This window comes from Plasmodium gonderi (assembly GCF_002157705.1).
Source record: "Plasmodium gonderi DNA, contig: Pgo-contig_51, whole genome shotgun sequence".
Classification (NCBI taxonomy): Eukaryota; Apicomplexa; class Aconoidasida; order Haemosporida; family Plasmodiidae; genus Plasmodium; species Plasmodium gonderi.
In genome coordinates, this window is record NW_021628985.1 from 23,694 (window position 1) to 25,257 (window position 1,564).

The following is a 1,564-nucleotide window of genomic DNA, read 5'->3' on the forward strand; positions in this document are numbered from 1 at the left end:
TCTGTATGATAAAATAAATAACACAAATCATAAAACCGAAAACTGAAACTATAAAATTCCATGATTGAATCTTACATATGAATACTAAACCTTATATGTAATAATAACAAATTATATTATAGAATTAAATATATAAAAATGAAAATATTAATCATTTATTATATTTATAATTTAATAAATATAATGCTTGTAATACCAATATAATATTATTTCTCCTTCTTAAAGGATGATATAATTTATAATAATAAATATAATTTTATTTTATGATTACTTAGAATATATAATGTTTAAAACGCAAGTAGCTAATGCTGATGTATGTTTGTACATATTATTAAAAATATAATTCATATTACTATATATTTAAATTGTCCCATTTTTTTAAAATCAAACAAAAATATTTTTCCTGCAAATATAAAACATTTATATGCACTGCATATTTCAATTTTAGTTATCTTTTAAGGATATATTTCCCACATGTCAGCATTTGTATTATAGTGTTAATTCAATGTATAACACTACGGTAAAAAAAAAATTGGAAGCGGCTTGCAATAAATTTAATCAAGACTTTTCAAGTAATACACTATGGTACAATAATTTGACATTTGTCTGTCTAGATCTTGGTCTTTATTTGTATAAAATAAAAGATAAAAGAGAAAATGATAGAAAACCATATTATAATTTTTTCATCTATGAACTAAAACGTCTAGTAAGGTATAAAAATCCTAATAGGAAAATTAATTCGTTTGTTAAGCTTCACGAAGAAATAAAGAATGCATACAAAAATGCAGGCTTAGAAAATATTGATGTATGTAATGAATATGTATCATTAATGGATGATCATCTTGTATATGAAATATTCGAAATGTTTGATAAATTATATAAAAATTTTAAATATTTTAATGTTGTAATAAATAAAGATCAATATGTTAAAGAATGTGTAAAAGCATATGAGAAAATTATTGAAAAAGATAAAAAAGATTATAATAATTTTGTTCAGAAAGAACTGCATATATTTAAAAGTAATTTTCATGACTATTTGTTAAAAAATCCTTACAAATGTGACGATAAATTATTGAATAATTCCTTGATGACAGCACCAGAAATAAGAATAACAGCAGAAGAATTATCGGGAGATATTGCATCTCCAGGGACGTGGACAAGTACGGGTATTTTTCTTTTTTGTAATATTAATAGTTATGTTCATATTATATAATGTTAATAATAAATTTATTTAATTAAATGTTTACTCAGTAATTATTTATAATATGTTTTATAATAAATATATAATATATAATTAATGCATTCATCATAGAAATATCATATTTTTTTTTAATTGTCAGTATACTGCTTATGGTTCATACTTACGACCAAGGAAAAGAAAGTTAAAAAATATGTGGAAGAGAAAAAATAAAAAGCATTACGAATTAATGAATTTATTTGAACAGTCCCAAAAAAATATAATTCAAAATAAACACAATATATTATATAACTCAGTAGACTAGTCTTAAAAGAAGCGCTATAATAGCAAGTCAATTAATGTGGAATAGACTATTACATAAAATAT

General features: G+C 21.4%; 1 protein-coding gene across 1 annotated transcript; it reads left to right on the forward strand.

Annotated features, from left to right (window-relative positions):
* Window positions 1–283: 283 nt before the first annotated feature.
* PGO_000590 (variable surface protein) lies at window positions 284–1,502 on the forward strand (the record flags this gene model as incomplete). The annotated part of the gene is made up of 3 exons (XM_028690798.1): window positions 284–298; window positions 449–1,198; window positions 1,341–1,502. 3 exons carry the CDS (start codon window positions 284–286, stop codon window positions 1,500–1,502), a joined length of 927 nt encoding a protein of 308 aa, XP_028546599.1.
* Window positions 1,503–1,564: the final 62 nt, after the last annotated feature.